The following is a 16,081-nucleotide window of genomic DNA, read 5'->3' as shown; positions in this document are numbered from 1 at the left end:
GAACCCTGTAAATCTAGACTGGGAACTGAGAGGTTTTTACATCCAGAAGAAAAGCTAACACATCACCACCAGCCCTTAAAATATTTTAGACATATGCTATTGGTGATTCAAGGCAATTAGGTGGCTTCATTTCTTTCATTTTACTCTCAGAAATTTGCTCTCAAAACACTGCAATGAAATCAGGAGGAAACAGCGAGACGGTGAGCACATATTCATATTATTCTTTTAAACTAAAAATCACAGCTCCAGGAATTATATCTCTAAAGCATCATGAAAGCATCTTCACCAGGAGAAGGCAAATCATTTTTTTAATGTAAAAAGGAATAAAAATACAGCTATGTAATACATGCCACTGTGTGTAAAAAAGCTATAAAATTTATTTAAAAGACATGATGAAGTCATAAAATCTTGGTAGACTCTTGAATGTCACCTTAAGTACTTTGGCAAAGAAGAAGAGCTAACAGTGACAAAGTAGAACAGTTCCAAATTAAATTGCTAACATTAGACATTTTTTTAAAAAAAACAAACCACAGTGCATCTCCGTTTTACCATCGTTGAGCATTTCCTAATGTAAAGTGCCATCGTGAATTTCAAGCGAAAGCTAGTTTTGATGCATGCAATTTTTGACATAAGCACCCTCTTAAGCATTCACATCTCCAAGAAAAGGAATTAGATGAGCAAGGCTCTTGTCAGGTAAAAGGTGTAACTCTGGTGTCAAAGGCTGGGGGGTCAGAACAAGTGACATTTTTCTCCCTGTCAAAGAGCTTGACATATGGACTGAGGGAGTCGATGAGGAGTTAATCACAGCTGCCGAGCACCTACTATTCACATGCGTCCCATTAGAAGTCTGCCAGATTGTGTTAGGACAGCGGCCGTGGTATATAACCCCACTGAGCATTCGTTCAATCAGGGAAAGAAATAGACATTTTGAGCACAAGGCTACAGGGACACATGAATGGTTTGACCCAGGTGCAGCTGTCTCCATGCAATTTGATCAACTTGCCATGGTGCTTGGCAGATAAATATTCTCAACTCAGAAAAGTGGAGGAGGGAATCAAAATGGACCAGCCACCAGAACACCTCACTATATCAAGAATGCTTGAGGGAGCAGAAAGGAAACTAGCCATCTCAGAACCAACCAGCTCAATCATTTTCTTTGCTTTAAGGAAAGACATGGGCTCCTTTTCAAGAGTAACCATTACTTTTCAGCAGCTATCCATGGATACGGGTTCAGCATATGCAGCAGCATCCAACACAGTGGTTTTAAGTCTAGTACTAAAGAATGAGAAAGACATACAGATCAAGCATTCTACCTGCATGTTACATGCGATATGATTAAGACAGCATTCTTCTATTATCATAGCCAGTGGTATTTGCAGTTGTATAGAAATAAAGAAAGAGCAGGTCTCCCCTGAAGGGGATTTATACAAGCTGTATAAGCATATAATGGGAAAAGCAGAGTGCTTATAAAAGAGTAGGAATATGTAATTATTTCAGTTGTACAATCAGTCCTACATATCTATGAATTCTTTATCCATGAGTTCAACTATCCACAGCCTGAAAATATTCTAAAAAGATATCAATTTCAAAAAGGAAACTTAGATTTTGCCATTTTATGTAAGGGGCAACATTTTATATAAGTGGCCATTTTATATAATGGGACTTGCACATAGAATCATAGAGTTGGAAGAGACCCCAAGGGTCATCCAGTCCAACCTCATTCTGCCATGCAGGAACTCTCAATCAAAGCATCCCTGACAGATGGCCATCCAACCTCTGCTTAAAGATCTCCAAGGAAGGAGACTCCACCACTCTCTAAGGGAGTGTGTTGCACTAGTCAAATGCTCTTATTGTCAGAAAGTTCTTCCTAATGTTGATCTGGAATCTTGGTAGGAATGAACAGAGAGAGCCTTCTCAGCAGCTGCTCCCAAGTTTGGGAACTCCCTGCCTAGAGAAGCTTGACTGATGCCCTCCTTGTAGTCCTTCCATAAGAAGCTGGAGACTTTTTTTGCTTTGAAGACCTTTGAGGACTAATTGGTCATAGGGAAAGGGACTTTAATAATGAGCTATATTGACTCTATGGGTTGAGGTTCCTTTATCTGAAATGCTTGGAACCAGAAGTGTGTTGGATTTTGGAGTCTTCCAGATTTTGGAATATTTGCATATACATAATGAGGTATCTTAGAGGTCGGACTCAAGTCTAAACATGACATTCATTTAAATTTCATATATACTTTATACACATAGCATTAAGGTAATTTTATACACATTGTTTTTTAATAATTTTGTGCATATAACAAAGTTTGTGTATACTGAATGAGGAGAAAGCAAAGATGTCACTATCTCAGTCACCCGTATGGACAATTTCGGATTTTGGAAAATTTGGGATTTTGGAATGCCAGATAAGGGCAAATCAACCTGTATTTTATTATTTTATTTTATTTTATTTTATTTTATTTTATTTTATTTATTTATTTATGGACACACTTTTGACTACTTTTAATTCTGTCTACAGTTTAATTATGCTGCAACGTCTGTATGGTATGCACTTTCAGTCTATCTATTTTAACTTTTGTAAGTCACCTTGAGTACCAGGGCCAAGCAGAAGATAGGATATAAATAGAAATAAACAGTCTTATTCTGCCCTGTGGGCATGCATCCTAGAGCAAGCAAAAAGATCCAAGAGTAAATCAGGCCTGAACTCTCACTAGAAGCCAAGATGACTAAACCAAGGCTGTCATCTGTTGGACATATTACGAGATAAAGTGATTCACTTGAAAATACATTAATACTCAGAAAAGTGGAAGGCAACGAGGAAAGAGGAAGACCTTTTTATAAGTGCATCAATTCAATCAAGGAAAACTGAACCCTGTTTGCAAAACCTGAACAAGACAATTGATGACCAGGACTCTTGGATGTCTCTCATTAATAGAGCAGGCCTAATTTGATGTCAACTTGTCAGCCAATAAAAACAACAAAGGTTATACAGACAAAAACACAAGATTGTACTTACGCAGGCTTGTTCTACTACTGGGAAACTGAAGAAAGAGCCGTTAAAATGATTTATTCAAGAGTTTTTTGTTTTTCAAAGAAAGCACTATGAAAGTTTCACAAACAGATGGAATTTCTTAAAAGGTGCATCTGAATAGGGAGAAGCGGCAGGGGAGAGACAGACTGCTGCATTATACTTCTAAATCACAGGATGCCGCCCACAGGAGCCAGTGCTAGAATACATATTTCCTATCAAAAATTACTCTGGAAGGCTGGAGAGGAGGAAGGGCTAAATAATCTATTGTGAAAAGGAGAGCTGCATTTCTACAGAGCCTTAAAATGCTACAAGAGCCTCTAGTTAAACCTTTCAAAGTGCAAAGTGCTAGTGGTTCCTACAATCCCATTTCTCACATCCAGAGTCTCATTTTTCTGTCCCCATAGAGAATAAAATGGAATTATGACAACTTCTGTCTGTATCAAGCTGTTTAAACCTGACCATGTGCTGTGGTTGCTGAAACTTCTCGAAAAGCAGAAGATACGTATAAAGCTATTTTATATCATGTTTAGCTGTTATTAAGGCCAGTAAACTATTTAACTGTATTTAAAGCCAGTTTTTTTCTAAGGACCTCCATCCAGGTTCTTCCAACAAAGACTATTTAACGTAGCGACTCAGACCTAGCCAGCATAGTCAATGGGGAGGGATGATGGGAACTACCATTTAGCAAGACATCAACGGCGACAGGTTGCCCATCTCTGACATGGAGCTCTAGGATCTCTCAAGCTTTGACAGACCAGACCAGCTTTACCCAACCTGGTGCTCCTAGAATATACAACCATGATAGCTTCTCAGCCAGTATGGCTATGAAGATTGGACTAGGCAGACATCAGGAGGTCCAACATGTTGGCATGGGATTTGCTACACCAAACCCTAACAGTGTGATGGTAGCCAAGGTTTCCTTATTGTAATCCTGACCTTCTTCTCTTCCATCTACTTTATCTCTTCCATCTCTTCCATCTCCTTTATATCCAATTGCAATATCTTCAACCTTCTTTCCTTTTATTGGTAAATCCTCAGATTGCAACTCCTAATCAGGATTACCTAAACACATGGTTATAACTCTAAACCTCCAAGGGCTATGATCCAAGGTGGAATCTACAAAGAGGTAATGAGTTACCAGTGTCCAAAATTGGCAGTTCAGTCTCATAAATGCCACCTGCCATCTAAGACTGTTCAATGTCCAAAGGTCTCAAGCAGAAATGACAAGATTACTGTATACTATAAAATGAAGTATCCAATCAGGTTCTCTACAACAGCAATTGTAGAGAATACAGCTCAGCTATGGTCAGATCAGGACTCAGTTAAGATGAGTTCGGTTGGATTAACATCTGTCTTCCTGCAAAATTCCAAACAGTCCTCCAAGGGCAGAGTCTGGCCCTGCCTTCTTCAAGCCTGTACTTTAGACCTCTTACCTGAAACCTTTAACCTGATCATGTATCCCTTCAGCGGAAAGTGAGTACCTGCAATGCCTAACCTAATACATTGGCAGGATCAAAATACAGTGGGCCCTTGGTATCTGCTGGGGTTTGGTTCCAGGACCATGGATACCAAAATCTGTGGATGCTCAAGTACCATTAAATACAATGGCAATTGGTGTCTCTTATATAACATGACAATATCAAGGTTTGCTTTTGGGAATTTATATTTTTTAAAAAATATTTTCAGACCATGGATGCTTGAATCCATGAATTAAAAAAATCCGTGGATACAGAGGGCTGACTGTACTAGTTTCTGATTACCTTACATACAGTACTTGTCTAATGCTGAACTATTTTATTTTATCTACCTATCTGCCTGCCCAAGCCAGTGTGATATAGTAGTTTCTGTACTGGACTAAGCCTCTGGGAAACAGGGGTTCCAATACCTGCTTGGCCATGGAAACCCAGAAATGACCCTGGGCAAGTTACACATTCTCATCTTAAGAGGAAGAAAAAAGCAACCCTTCCTTGAACAAATCATGCCAAGAAACCCCTGGGATAACTTCACCTTAGAGTTGCCATAAATCAGCTGGAAGGCACACAACCAACAGCAAAACTATGTATCTGTCTGCCTATCACAGTGAAATAGCTCAGTGGGTGGTAGCTCAATGGGACAAGGTGGCCTGGTATCTGCCTGGCGGAGAGAGAAGCTTGAATAACCATCTAACTGTCTCATAATACCATGTGAACTGAAGAAACTGAGAGAAATGCATAGTACAAAAATAGAACATAATAGCCACCATAAGCAGACAGAGCTTAAAGTTACTGGAACGGTTAACACTACTGGAGTTGGAGAGGGTGGGATAATCAAAGCACATAATAAATTGTTCCACTTTAAAATGCTAGCATTAATTACATTAACACTAACACACAAACACTAAACACATTTCCTTGTGAAAACCAAAAATCAATTAAGGCAAGCCATAATATTTCAAAGAGCAGTGATTTCACCATAACACATTGATTTGCTTTACTATTCAAAGAGGCGCATTTTAGCTGGGTTTATATGTGAGTATTTTTCTTTTTTTGGTAGAGGACCATATTTATACAGTAGTTTATACACAGTGAACCTCATTCTAGTACCAATTGTACACATATCTACCTGGCCTCAAGTGCCACGGAAGTTAATGGTGCTTACTTTAGAGTAGACATGTTGCTAACAACTATGCTTTCAAGGCACACAGATGAAGTAAGGACACACATAACGAATCCTAGTGTAGTGGTTTGTGTGTTGGACCTTGACTTTGGAGACTGGAGTTCAATTCCACTCTTGGCCAAAAAACCCACCAGGAAACCTTGGGCAAATCACACTCTCTCAGCCTCAGAAGATGGCAATGGCAAATCCTCTCTGAAAAAACTGCCAAGAAAACCCTGTGATAGGTTCACCTCATGGTCGTCACAAGTCAGAAACGACTTGATGGTACACAACAACGACAACGTTGTTGGCATAAGTTAGCAAATTTGTTCCAATAACACGCACTCACAGGCCAGAAGGGGAAGATTACTTACCTAATATTACTTACCGAACACACAAGAATTTTTTTTAAAAAACTGCAATAATCACAGTTTAGAAATTAACACTGTAACAAGAATTTTACAATCCCGTAATAATTACTGTTTGAGAATTAAAGTTACAACAACGGGAACACTAGTACAAAATTAATTAGCTTATAGGCAACGGACAATCTGCTGCACACCAGACATGAAAGGCACATAATTAAATAAACACAATAAAAATCCATCAACCAGATTCCAGTAAGGCAGAATTAGATTTAGAAATGTGTTTGCCATGTAAAGCAAAAGCTATGGTCATGCGTAGCAGACTGGGGTAAGTTGGATCTCAATTTCTCGGAGGTTTCTTGGATTACAGCTAAGTGAGTTGGAGCTGTAGATCTTCTGAGAGCAGCACAGATAAGAAGGGAGGGAGAAGAGAACAGAGATGGAGAATAAAGGTATTTGCAGCTGCCAATATATACTTCAGTAAAAGAGACCTTTTTGTGCACAGTCACAGTATGCTAAGGAGCCATTGTTGTTGTTGTTAATTGCCTTCAAGTCAATTTTGACCACAGGCGGCACTTTGAATGAGGCATCTCCAAGACTCCTTGTCCTCAGCGGACCACCTCAGTTTCCTCAGACTTAGGCTGATGTCCTCTTTGACTGAATCTATCCATCTGGGGTGTAGTCTTCCTCTCATTCTTTCCAAGCATTGGCGTCTTTTCTAGTGAGTCATATCTTCTCATGATGTGGCCAAAGTACAAAAGCCTCAATTTAGTCATCTTGGCTTCTAAGGAAACTTCAGATCCCATTGGCGCTTGTACCCAGTTCTTCGTCTTTTTAGCCATCCACAGTATCTGCAGAACCAAATCTCAATTGAGTTTATTTTCTATCTATCAGCTTTCTTCACCATCCAGCTCTTGCACCCGTACATAGTGGTGGGAAATACGATGGCATAAACAATCCTCATTTTAGTGTTCAGTTGTACAGTCGACCCTCAGTATCTGCAGGGGATCCATTCTGGATCCCCCCCTGTGGATGCCAAAATCCGCGGATGATCAAGTTCCCCTATTGTTTAGATGGGACAGGCCATGTACAATGTGATAGATATTTTATTATTGTTGTTGTTGTGTTGTGCTTTTTACGGTTTATGTTTTTGGCTGGTTTTAAAGTGTTGATAATTTAATCATTCTTAAATTTCGTATTCTGTGAATTTTCAATTTTTTTAGATCTCTTGTAAAATACCTTGAATCCCAAACTGGGGGAGAGGCAAACTATACAGTATATAAATAAATATCACCACGATCACCACCACCACGAAGATCGCAGTGGCCAAATGCCGCTACTCAAGGTTGTGAGTTCAATCCCAGAACTCCAAGGATAACTTAGCCTTCCATCCTTTCATAGGTTGGTAAAATGAGTCCCCAGCTTGTTGGGGGCAATTGGCTTACAGACTGTAAACCACTTAAAGTGTGCTGAGTTCACTATTAAATGGTACAGAAATCTAAATGCTAAATGCTACAGCTATTGTATTCCATGCCACAACAATCTTTTCTAGGAGAGTTTGCCATACCAAAGAATGGGACTGGAATAGAAAACAATGGGCGAGGACACTACTATGACTCTTTCCACTGACTAGTCAGCAAAAGATTTACATTGAATTGGCTAGACCTACATTGTAATATAAACAGGCTGCATGAATTGTAATTTTTAAATTTATTACTAAAAATTGCAAGGTTTGGGTGACTTACATTGTAATATATACAATATGTAATACATATATTACAAGGAGATTGCAAGGACTGGGTGACTTGAATTGCAATTCTTTTGTGTAAGGTTTCAAGGTTTGGGTGACTTCCATTGTAAGATTATAGAGAGAGAGGTTTTACAAAGAGATTGCAAGATTTGGGCGACTTAAGTTTTTGGGCGCAAAGAGGTTGCAAAGCTTTGGATGCTTTGACTTGTGTGTGTGTGTTTTAAAGATAGAACAACCACAAATGTTTGTCCCATATACACTAAAATAAACAATGCAAATGAAAGCAGAAGAAGCTAACATATGCAAAAAGATTTGTTGCTGTTTGCATTAGAGTGACCTAATGCAAACCTAGCAGTGGTTTTCTCAGCAAGATGTATTCATAAAGAGTTTGCCTTTGCCTACCTTTGAGGCCGACAGAATGTGACTTGCGCAACGTCATCCAGTGGGATTCCATGGCTGAGTGGGGATTCGAACTCTGGTCTCCAGAGCTCAAACCACAATACACTGGCTCTCATTCTGAAAGAAATCTGCCCAAAATCACATTAGATTCTGAAGGTGCCTTAGCGTTTTGCAGCTACAGCCAAGAAATAAGCCTTGGGAAAGGGCTGTATGCTGATCACTGTTTTGGCAAAGAAAGGGATTCAGGCAGCCAGGTACCTGAAGAGAGCAAGGCTAATAAGGCTCTCTAGCAAACTTCAGTTTCCATAGTAAACTGATTCCAGCATATTGATTTAAAGCAGGCAAGGTATTTTCAGCCACACTTTTAAAGGTGCTGGGACACAAAGTTACTGTCTAATTTACCGGCGAGAACCATGCAAGGAAAAGGCAATGTTTTAACTATCCTGATACCTCAAAATCAATTTTCAATATGTAACACAGGTAAGAGCAAAGGACTACAAATAAAGCGATGCCGCAGCTAAAAAGGCCAATGCAATTTTAGGCTGCATCAATAAAAGTATAGTGTCTAGATCAAGAGAAGTAATAGTGTCACTGTATTCTGCTCTGGTCAGGCCCCACCTGGAATATTGTGTCCAGTTCTGGGTGCCACAATTCAGAAAGGATGTTGAGAAACTGGAGCGTGTCCAAAGGAGGGCGACTAAAATGGTGAAAGGTCTGGAAACTTTGCCCTATGAGGAACGACTCAGGGAGCTGGGGATGTTTAGCCTGGAGAAGAGAAGGTTAAGAGGTGATATGTTAGCCCTGTTTAAATATTTGAAAGGATGTCATATTGAGGAGGGAGCAAGCTTGTTTTCTGCTGCTCCAGAGAACAGGACCCGGAACAATGGATGCAAGCTACAGGAAAAGAGATTCCACCTCAACATTAGGAGGAACTTCCTGACAGTAAGGGCTGTTTGACAGTGGAACACACTCCTTCCGCGGAGTGTAGTGGAGTCTCCTTCCTTGGAGGTCTTTAAACAGAGGCTGGATGGCCATCTGTTGGGGATGCTTTGATCTGGATTGCCTGCATGGCAGGGGCTTGGACTGGATGGCCCTTGTGGTCTCTTCCAACTACGATTCTATGATTCTATGGTTCTATGAAAGCATATGATTTGCCTGCAGCAGTTCCGAAATTCTCTTGTTGTTCCTAACCCTTTATTCCTCTCTCTCATATAGACATACATAGAGATACAGAACTCAAAGATATATCCATGTTAGTCTGGAAAATCAGCATGCAAAGGGATCTTGTCTCAAAGGCGCTACAAGATCCCTTTACAGAGAGAGACAGAGAGAATATTACACAAGCCAGGAATGAAGAAACAATATTGTATCTGTAAGTTTAATGTATTTTTGGAGCTGAATTTGAAAACACAATAAAAATGTCATACCACACACAGTTCTTCCACAAATTCAATATTTTTATCAATTCAGTTGTTATTCAGCTTTGATTAAGTGGACGCTGATGCTCCAGTGCAATTGCTTTTCGTGCTTTCGAATGGATTTTTGTCTTTGATATCAGCAAATTAAAATGTTTTGAACGTCTAAGAGAAAACTTTAACCCCTTTCTTACTCTTCACAGGATAATTTTTTGCAGGATCATTTCAATCAGTGAGATATCACAACACAGGAACGTCAAAGGAAGTTGTGGGGGGAAAACCTGTATTTGATGCAGCAAATCTGAGATCATTTTTGATAGATAGATAGATAGATAGATAGATAGATAGATAGATAGATAGATAGATAGATAGAATGGCATTGAATTGTGTAGTCCTGTTACTGGGTTTGGCTGAGTGATGTGCCTGCTCAGCATAAGACAGAATTCTGTGTTCTCTATATGCATTCAGATAGTCATTCATATGGACAAATGTTCAGACCTCCATTTCTCTTCGTATATAAAAATCGGTTTGGTAAATGATCTAGAGTCATTAATGGAGGCCACTATTACTATTTTGCTGCAGATTTCTTTTCAGTTTTAGAAATGCTTTTCCCTCCATAAAGTTAATTAATACCCCAGGGACAGATACAATGCAGGTCACGTGAGGCACCTGGAATAGGTATACCGCTAATCAAATCTAAAATCCAAGTTGCGGTTATCATCTCTAGCAAGCTGATATATTTATGCACCTAGTTCTTCAGGCATACTAAAATGAACAAGTTAATAGTCGTTGTGTGCCTTTCCTTAGCTTTCCAGGCCAACATATATATTTTTTCTTGTATTGTCAGGTCTTCAAGTTTTTATAGTTCTGCCAGTAATTTCCATGTAAAACTCTGCATTTCTCTGAATACAGCAGTTAAATGTTATAAAGTATATTTCGTTGTATTTCACCCACCGTAACAAATATTGTAGTTCAAACACGGTTATTGGGGGGAAGGGGGATATTTCAGCATGTAAGCCATCACAACATTTGCTTAATGAGGAATACTCTTTAAGTCAGTCAAATAACATGTTAAAATTGATTCAGGACAGCAAAAATCCTCACTCTATTGGAGCACCTGATGCTGTGGAACTGTTTACTCTGAGCAAATCAGACCTGACTAGTATATAGATAAAAGAACAATGGAAGTACTGTACCGATATATTGGTAAGCAGTGCAGCATTTTCTAAAAGTAAACTGGGCATAAATAAAATCTAATCAGTCAGCCAACCAATAAAGATAATATTTCTAAATTTCTAAAAGTAGCTGCTAGGATTTCATTTGATTAGTATATAAATGAAATCATTCCTAAGTGGTGAAGTAGGCTCTTCTCCAACTTGTGCCTTCAAGGTCTATTCGAATTTCTTAAAGCCAAGATCAACTTCAGTCTTGAAATGCCGAAACTATTTTCAAATGTGTATATAAAGCTGTTTTCACCAATGAACACTATAGCACTCACTTTAGAAAAACCTACAGCTATCCTTCCTCACTCAGAAAAATGACGGCATCCCTTTACATCTCCATTGGCAAGTGTAAATCTTTCTCTTTAAAGCAGCTCCAGCTTCCTAGGCCCTTTGGCCAATAACGCATTTGATAATACCACAATGTAAAGCTCCACCAGATTATTCATATGGGAGGTTAGAGGGTGACAGCTGCCCTTTCTTACCCAGCTGCACAGTGCATCCAGATAATGCCAGGACATACCACACCAAAGCAATGGCTGGGGCAGAGTCATCCATGTACTATTCTGCAGACAGGACAGGACCTGCTGGGGATCCAAGATCCTTCTTTCTTAGACCAATGGGAACTGGGAGGCACCAAAGAACAGCTCTGGCCCCCAGCCACTGATTGAACATGGAGGTGTGCCTTAGGGCCATTCAATCACCACAGCACCATCAGGGAGGACTTGCACTGTTCAAGAAGATACTGGATACATCCTTTCACATTGTCCAAGAAAGTCCAGGATGAGCATCCCTAATCCAGAAATCCAAAATCCGGGAACCTCCAAAAATTGAAGCTTTTTGCCACTAACCACCCATTTCTGTCTTCAAGGCAAGAGCAGTGGCACTCCGGCCATTCATGTCTCAGATCCTCAGTCTCTTTCCAGCCTTGCATCTCATACACAGAAAGAGCAAAAGAACGAGATGCAAGTCCGCAGAGAGATATGTTAGTTTGGAGAGAGATGTAAGGATCTGTGAGGTGAAGCATGGATTCTTGCTGAGCACTTCACTTGGATTCCTGCCATTTCACAGATCCTCCGTCTCTCTCCAGCCTTGGGTCTCTCCAGCCTTGGGTCTCTCTCCAGCCTGGCATCTCCTGTGTCTCTCTTTAGCAAATATAGTAAATATAATGCTACTTGTCTTGTGTGCTGTGTATTATGCATATATAAATACAGGTATTTCAAAATCTGAAAAAAATCCAAAATATTAAACACTTCTGGTCCCAAGCATTTCAGATAAAGGGTACACAATCTGTACAAATGCTGGATAAGAAGTAGATAAAGATATAATAGACCAAAGAACATATTTCCACTGTATTCAGAATTTCCCTCTTGATCAATCTGATGTGTTTAGAGACAGGAGCTTCAATGTTTTTTCTTGAGCTGTTCTACCAGGAGGCTAACAGTTCACCAAGGCTCCAGATGGGAAAAACACAAACAGATACCAAAAAGAAAAAGGGAAAAAAGACTGAACTATTTTTAAAAATGAGCATACTGGCACAGCAATGCACTTCAAGTTTGGAAGGTCAAATAGATGAGAACAGAAGGGAGAAAAAACTACTCTTGGCTAATTTTCTTTTCTGTTTAACACAGTCCACACAAAACAAACACAAATCCTATCAAACCTCTAATCCCTCCATTTATTCCAGCACAGTAAGAAGCATACATTTGAACACAAAAGAGTAAAGATGTATTTATTGCCAAAACAAACCTTTTATGAGCGTCAGCATCTCTCCTGGCTTGTTCCAATGCCAATTCTTCAGCTATTCTTTTCTTCAAGTCTTCTTCATTCACTGGAATTCACAAGTGGGAAACGGTAAGTTTCATAGATACAACACTATCATCATCACATTACTACTGCTATTTAGTAATAATAGCAGTCTCACTTACATTCCTTCTTTCCTACAAGGCCCTTATTGCACCATATATGAGCCTCTTCCCCATTTTTATCCTCAGTTAACCCTTTCAATCTACCACTGACCACATGGCCAAAGGGGGAAGTGTCAGCCTGCAGACAGCCCTCCGTACCATCTGAACTAAGACCAGAAACAGAAAATGCAGGCCTATGAATAACATCTTCAATGTTTTTCTCCTGTTTGTCTGATGAAGAAAGCAGTGTGACTTTGAAAGCTTGCAACATGTTGTTGTGTATTTTAGCTGGCCTAATAAAGCTATCATTGTTTGGATGTTATTGGATTTGCCACATGGCCAACACAGCTACACCTAGATGTCCTTTCAAGCAGATTAGATTAAGAGACAGTGAGTGGCATCCAGGTATCTTATGTAGTCAACAGGGAATTGGATGTTGCTGAAATATATGTTCTAAATGAACAACTAAAAGGATGGGCAGAATTTTTCACCACCACATTTTCATTTTGGATTAACATCAAGCAAATACGATAGAAGTGCTTTTTAGGTTAGGCAAGCTACAGACTAAAACAGAGATCTAACAAAACCATAGTTGACAAAACCACTACCTCCATAGACTCATAGAATTGGAAGGAGCCTCATGGGCCACCAAATCCAACCCGCCACTTAATCCAGGATCTCCAGCTCAAGCATCCCCAGTAGGCAGCTGTCCAGACACTTCCTGAAGGCATCCAGAGAAGGAGCCCATACTACCTCTTTGGTTCAACTGCCAAACCACTCTTAGTGTCAAGATGTTTCTTTTAAAGTCCTTGACTTGTCAAATTACCTAGGCAAGGATAGGTTACAAGCCGTGAAAAAGTCACAAAGGCTTTCAGAGAAGCAACTAAGGCTAGCAGCGATGAAAGCTCAATGGTGTTAACAGATGAGCAAGCGTCCATGTCTAAATGTGCAACCAAGGACCAAGATGTGACCCAGAGGTCTTTCTCTTTTCATCCTAAACTGATGCATCCTAAAATTGAGGCATAACCCAGGAAAGCTGTGATCAGAAAATGCCTCAGGATGAGAAAGGCTGCTGAACCCTTTTCCTGTTTTCTCTTCTTTGATGGACAACCTCATTCCTCCAGCACAAAAAATGAGACTGTCTACAGCAGTCTCTCTCAACCTTTTTACCTGGAGGAATCTTCAAAATAACATTCAGGTCTCAATCAACCCCTCACCAAAAAAATTATTATATCTACAGATCAAAAAAGCTGGGTTTTTTTTTTCAATCACAATCTTTCATAGAATACCCAACAACCTCTTGTGGAACTCTAGGGTTCCAGGAAACACTGGCTAAGAAACCCAGGTCTACAGAGCTTAGAGTTGCTTTCTGTGTTCGTTTTTAGCTTCGCAAGAAAAGAAATACAAAAGAAATTCTGCAGCTTGTCTGCTATGATCCCAACAAGTCCATCTGTGAACTAGAAAAGGAAAGTCTGAAATTTTAGCTATGAGAATATGAATGAAGGCCAGAGCCTTGGTGCACAAAATAAATGGGCACAATCCAGAAAGACACACTCCTGTCTCAGTTGTGTCAGGATGAAGTATTCTTTACAAATTAAATATCTCCACGGGAATCTTTTTTTTCCCTTAAGAAACTCCCAGTTCATGCACTAGCACCAGACTATTCAATATAAATGTCCAATCTATTGAGGTCATTTGCAACTCTTCAAAATAAAGAGGGAGAAGAAGAATGAAGACATACTACATTAAAGGGGGAAAAAACTGTCATACTGTTCCTGAAATGTGTCTACCTCTGTTTTTAAAGCCATTCATTTGACAGAAGCTTTGTCAAATTTTCATTGTTTTCAAGGGCTTCACAAATATCCAAGTCCTGCATAAATATCCAAATCCTGCTTAAAATTTAAAGTAAAACCCACAAGGAATATCTTCTGCACAAACCCCACTGAAATGAATAGGAGCTCCACATGACAAAAATCTTATTGGAGTTTGCTCAGCAAATATCCCCAATAGATTGTGTCCTTTATTTGATCTTCTCTCTCTTTCTTCCCATATTGGACACCCCACAAGCAGCTCTCATTCACAACTGCACTACAAACACAGCAAAACATTTCATGCTGCAATTGATCATTAGATTAATCTCAATGCTGGAGAGACATTTTGAATATTTCAAGTCACAGGTTTGGCACCTGACAACAGCATACAATGCATAACAATTAAGGTCTCTGCCAACCTACGTATCAGTATTTTTTATTGCTCCTGTGTGTAAGAATGGATAAAAAAGGGCTAATGGACCGTAGAACCAACATCTGAAGAACAATAAATAAGATTTGGGTATCAGCCAATACAGACATGACACATTTGACCTTAACAATCAATTAGGTTATGCATTGATCAGCTGGATCCTAATAGGGTATAAAAGCAGAGCTGTAGATCATTAAACAGAAATTCTATTAGCCTGTGTAAGCAGGATGGCTCCCAAATGAGAAATTGACGCACGCTGAGTAAAGACTAATCTTGGAAGAAGGACAAGGTATGAGAAATAACTCCTGCAATTTTATTTATCTGCCCAAGTGCTTTCAAGAAAACAAATAATTTGACTCAAACTGGTGCGTTAAAACCTCTGGGCAGACCATTCCTATTTGGTTGATGTGAATAAATCGCGTGCAAATAAACCACTGGAGAGTACAGCCAGGTGTAATTACTCCAAGACTGGTCACGTTAAGGTCACCTAGAGAACACACATTATTGGCAGGGAACCTGATTTTTTCACAGGGCATATTCTGAGGTTGTACCAGGCATTCATGAGATGCATCTGAGACATAATTATGGGAAAGTTGTGCCAAGGAACAATAAGGCTACTTCCCTTTTATACAAAATGCATGGAATGCTGGCATCAAATAAGTGCCCAAGAGAAGAGAGATATGCATCCTAGTTAAAGATGTTTATTTAGGTAGTCTTCTAGTCTATGAACTCTCAAATGACTAGTCATAGGAAGTAGTCAAAGACCATATAGGACACTGTACTGTTACCAAATTCAGCATCATGTCAATTCTTCTTCATGTAATTTATTTGGTATTGCATCATGCTGTACATTTCCATTAGTGATGTAGGGAACACCTAAAATAATGCCACCACCAACACAAGAGTGATGCTGCTCACTGTCCCCATGACAGTGAAGGGGAACTCAAATGTGAAACTGCCATTTTCACAAAAGGCTCGTGGTCTATATGAAGTGTAGCTTCAGCAACAGAGCATCTCAAATTAAGATGTGACTCGCCCATTCTTGAACTCTACCTCATCACTCAGAGCTCAACAACCTCTAAAGCATCTAAAAAGGAGAAATATGAATCCACAATGTAAGAT

The 16,081-nt window shown here is 39.5% G+C and overlaps 1 protein-coding gene across 2 annotated transcripts in view; it reads right to left on the bottom strand.

Moving 5' to 3' along the window:
- Positions 1-16,081, bottom strand: part of CHCHD3 (coiled-coil-helix-coiled-coil-helix domain containing 3) — a 265,622-nt gene that overhangs the window by 209,185 nt on the left and 40,356 nt on the right. For both annotated transcript variants that reach the window (XM_089527459.1, XM_089527460.1), the window contains exon 3: positions 12,561-12,642. In XM_089527459.1, the coding sequence (XP_089383585.1) occupies positions 12,561-12,642 (82 nt within the window). The remainder of the gene's footprint in view (positions 1-12,560; positions 12,643-16,081) is intronic.

Source organism: Sceloporus occidentalis, unplaced genomic scaffold (assembly GCF_023333645.1).
Source record: "Sceloporus occidentalis isolate IW3139 unplaced genomic scaffold, rSceOcc1.0.p SCAF_5, whole genome shotgun sequence".
Lineage (NCBI taxonomy): Eukaryota > Metazoa > Chordata > Lepidosauria > Squamata > Phrynosomatidae > Sceloporus > Sceloporus occidentalis.
Note: the sequence above shows the minus strand (reverse complement) of the source record. Positions and strands in the feature narration are given on the sequence as shown.